We start from the raw sequence: 3,320 nt of genomic DNA, 5'->3' as shown, positions 1-3,320 counted from the left end.
CGGCCCGATCCCCCGCCGGGCAGCCCATGGCAAAGAGCAGGTGGATGCGAGCATGACTCGGGTGATTAATATTCCGGCAGCGTGCCAAGCCTTCCCCGCGCGCTGCGCCAGAGCCTAGCAGCCTGCGAGCCCGAGCCCTCACCAGCCTCGGCGCTGCACCCATGGTCCCGGCCCTGCGGCTCTCTGCGCCTGGCACCCCTGACCATGTTAGCGCCGGGTCACCGCCTGGCGCTGCGCTGCGGGAGAGTCTGGCTCCTGCTCCTCCTGCTGCTGGGTTGCGGCCTGGCCCCGGACGCGGGGTCCGTCCTGAACTGCCCCCCAAGATGCCTGTGTGCCAGCAACATCATCAGCTGCTCCAAGCTGGGCCTGGGGATCATCCCCACTCAGCTGCCTCGCTTCACAGCCATCCTGGACCTCAGCCACAACAACCTGACCCGCCTGCGAGCGGACTGGACCCCCGCCCGCCTCCCGCACCTCCACTCCCTGCTGCTCAGCCACAACGCCCTGGGCTTCATCTCCACCGAGGCCTTCTGCCACGTCCCACACCTGAGGTACCTGGACCTCTCCTCCAACAGCCTCAAGGCGCTGGAGGAGTTCCTCTTCAGCCAGCTGCAGGAGCTGGAGGTGCTGCTGCTGTACAACAACCAGATCGCCCAGATGGACCGCAGCGCTTTCGACGACATGGCCAGGCTGCAGAAACTCTACCTGAGCCAGAACCAGATCTCCCGCTTCCCGGTGGAGCTGGTGAAGGACCGGGCCAAGCTGCCTGACCTGGCCCTGCTGGACCTTTCCGCCAACAAAATCAAGGGCCTGCCAGTCACGGCCCTGAAAGGCCTCCCCGCCTGGATGAAAAACGGCCTCTACCTCCACAGCAACCCGCTGAACTGTGACTGCGGGTTGTACGAGCTCTTTGCTCACTGGCACGCGCGCCAGCTAAGCTCGGTGGTGGACTTCCGGGAGGAGCTTGTGTGCAGCCTGCCCCAGGCCAAGCGCAGCGTCAGCGTCTTCACCCTCAACCGCCACGACTCCCTCAACTGCAGCGAGTTCAAGGAGCACACGCTGGAGGCCTACCTGGGGGACACGGTGACCATCGACTGCGACACCAAGGTCCGGGGGGCGACCACCAGGGAGTGGGTGACCCCAACCAACGGGCGCTTCCCGGAGGAGTCCGCCAACAGCACCATGACCGTGCTGGGCAACGGCAGCCTGCAGATCCGCCCCATCCGGGTGGAGGACATGGGCACGTACACCTGCTACGCGGTCAGCCAGGCCTTCAACGAGACCCTCTATGTGGACGTGATGGTCCACAACTTCACCCAGCATGGGCCTCACGACACGCTGAACACGGCCTACACCACGCTGGTGGGCTGCATCCTCAGCGTCATCCTGGTGCTCATCTACCTGTACCTGACGCCATGCCGATGCTGCTGCCGGAGCAACGAGAAGCTGGCCGCCCCACCGGAGGACAGCATCAACTCCTCCATGCTCAGCACCACACCCAACCACAACCCCGAGGCAGGTGGCCGGAAGGGAAGCCTCAGCCACCTCGCGGCTTCCGGCCCCATGCAAGGCCAGAACGGCAAGGTCAAACCCAACAGCACGCCAGAGCAGGCGGCCAGAAGGGCCCAGAAGGCCCACAGGAAAGTGTCAGACCCAGACTCTGTCAGCTCTGTCTTCTCGGACACGCCCATCGTAGTGTAGGTGTCGGACGACACGGAGAGGTGGGAGTGGTGCAGAGCGAGTGGATGAGGACAGGTAGTGACCCTCCCCTAGAGCGTAGCTGGCCAGGGGGCAGGGGCTGGGCCCAGCAGTGGGGTGATGGATCTCCATGCACATGGCACAACACTGTTGCCAGGCGCTGCCTCCCGCTATGCAGCACTGATCCTGCTATCACCCCAATTGTCCTCCCATCCAGCAGAGCCCAAGTGGCAAGCAGAGCCCGGCAGTCTGCTCCCTGCAGCCACCCCCAGCCCTCGATGTGGAATGACAACTGCAAGTTCCTCCAGCCAGAGCTTTGCAGAGTCCCACCGAGAAATGAAACGTGAGCAGGGATACAGCGCCAGTGCCCCACCCAGCTAAGATGGGATGTGGGGGGTTGCTGCTGCAATGCCGGGGCAACCCTTCCTTACTCCTCAAGGGACATCCCAGGTCTGCTCTTGACTACTGTGGTGTGAAACCGTGTTCATCTCTGAGGTGTCCCAGCACCACACCCTTGGCCTGGATCCGCCATTTGAAGGTCACCTTCTGCTTTCATAGCTTGGTCACTGAAAGCCTTGACATCTGTTGGGGACCTGCATGTGGGAGCGGGGGTCTCTCTCCTGCTACCTACCAGCTTCTTGCTAGACACCCCCTTTTGGAACTAATGCAACCCAGAGATTTTCAGCTCCATCAGGATGAAAGTGGGAATTGATCACTCCTGGGGTCTGTAAGATGGCATGTCAGCTGCCCCTCCTGCATCACGAACTCAGGACACAGTGGGGCATGATCAACACCAGCTGGTCCCCCAGTGCACTCTCTGGATGACAGCCTAATGATCCGATTCCCATTCCTAATTACAGTGATACATCAAGGCACAAGCTGGGTTTCCAGGACAGCTATTCAGCATTGCAGAACATCAGCAACCCCTTGGCGGGCTGTGCCGTGGCTGCCAGGGAGGCACTGCTCCTCTACCCCTCTGTACGGCACTTGTGTGGGCTGTCCCAGCGAGCCGAGGGGCTGCGTGCTCCAGGGATGGTAGGAAGGAGAACTGGTAATGGAGGCTGTTGAAGGCAGCAGGCAGCGCACAGGAGTCCTGCAGGGAAGGGGGGTTGGGAACTACGTGATCAGACGTAGCAGCACTTCTGAGCAGATAGGGGGGTTGGGGCCCCAAAATATGCTCCTGCTCCTTCTACATCTCCCTTCCTCAAGCCTCCTCCACCCCCTGATCCTGGTGGCTTTTCTCTCCGCCGAGCTACAGATTGATTCTTTCCATCCTATGTTTCCTTTTCCCTTCTCCTTTCACCCGGGAGAGTCTGGGCCCTTCCCAGGGAGAGGATGGGCACAGAGAAGGAGTGGGGGCAGTAGAGCAGGATGTCCCCTTGCAGTGGTCCCTTTGCCTGCCTCAATATGAGATGTGGTCTTGACACAGATCATCCCAGCTCTGAGCCTGCTAACAACAAACTCGCCCAGCCCGGGCCAGCTGGAGGCAGGGTTTGGTCTATGCACCAGGTGCAGCCAGAGGACTCAGCGCTTAGCAGAGGAGATAGCAGGGGCAGCGACAGGGTCGGGGGTCCCAGAGGGCGGGTGCTGCTGTACATGAAGGTGGGGGGAGCTAATCAGAT

At 61.6% G+C, this 3,320-nt stretch overlaps 1 protein-coding gene across 1 annotated transcript; it reads left to right on the top strand.

Annotated features, from left to right (window-relative positions):
• Positions 1-204: 204 nt before the first annotated feature.
• AMIGO1 (adhesion molecule with Ig like domain 1) lies at positions 205-1,701 on the top strand. The gene has a single exon (XM_077839516.1). The coding sequence runs from the start codon at positions 205-207 to the stop codon at positions 1,699-1,701; it is 1,497 nt and encodes a 498-aa protein (XP_077695642.1).
• Positions 1,702-3,320: the final 1,619 nt, after the last annotated feature.

Source organism: Eretmochelys imbricata, chromosome 21 (assembly GCF_965152235.1).
Source record: "Eretmochelys imbricata isolate rEreImb1 chromosome 21, rEreImb1.hap1, whole genome shotgun sequence".
Lineage (NCBI taxonomy): Eukaryota > Metazoa > Chordata > Testudines > Cheloniidae > Eretmochelys > Eretmochelys imbricata.
The sequence above is the reverse complement of the archived record's forward strand: the minus strand, read 5'-3'. Positions and strand labels throughout refer to the sequence as shown.